A 569-nucleotide genomic window follows, 5' to 3' on the forward strand; every position below is an offset into this window, starting at 1 on the left:
GCGCCCCGGTGCTTTCCCGGTGGGGGCAGCCTCTGCAGAGCTGCCTCTGCATCTCCATAGGCATGGTGGTGGTGAGGGATGGGGGTGCCGGGCGCCCAAGCTGGCAGGCTGACCAGTGGCATCCTGCTGTCCCCCAGTGTCCCAGCTGCATCTGCTCAGTCTTTCCCACTCAGGCTGCAAGAGTCCTGGGGCCAGCACCGTCCCCTCGTCCCCGGCTCCGGCCTGAGGCTTCCCGCCCTGCAGCAGTGCGGGTGACGCCAGTGCTGGCCCTCACCCTGCCTCTGTTGCTAGGGCCGAGGGGGGCTGGGCTCCATCTTCGTCTGGGCGTCCGGGAACGGGGGCCGCGAGCACGACAGCTGCAACTGTGACGGTTACACCAACAGCATCTACACGCTGTCCATCAGCAGCACCACGCAGTACGGTAACGTGCCCTGGTACAGTGAGGCCTGCTCCTCCACCCTCGCCACCACCTACAGCAGCGGCAACCAGAACGAGAAGCAGATTGTGAGTTGGGGCTGTCGGTGTCTGCTCACAGGGGTGGCACGTGCTGTGAGCTGCGGCCGCCGTGG

The 569-nt window shown here is 66.6% G+C and overlaps 1 protein-coding gene across 1 annotated transcript in view; it reads left to right on the forward strand.

Moving 5' to 3' along the window:
- Window positions 1–291: 291 nt before the first annotated feature.
- The window catches only part of LOC104082519 (furin-like), a gene marked incomplete at both ends in the record, with an annotated part of 1,245 nt that continues 967 nt past the window's right edge, over window positions 292–569 (forward strand). The window contains one exon of the mRNA XM_009585667.1: window positions 292–504. Coding sequence (XP_009583962.1) covers window positions 292–504 — 213 coding nt within the window. The remainder of the gene's footprint in view (window positions 505–569) is intronic.

The sequence above is a fragment of the Fulmarus glacialis genome, unplaced genomic scaffold (assembly GCF_000690835.1).
Source record: "Fulmarus glacialis isolate BGI_N327 unplaced genomic scaffold, ASM69083v1 scaffold35599, whole genome shotgun sequence".
NCBI lineage: Eukaryota > Metazoa > Chordata > Aves > Procellariiformes > Procellariidae > Fulmarus > Fulmarus glacialis.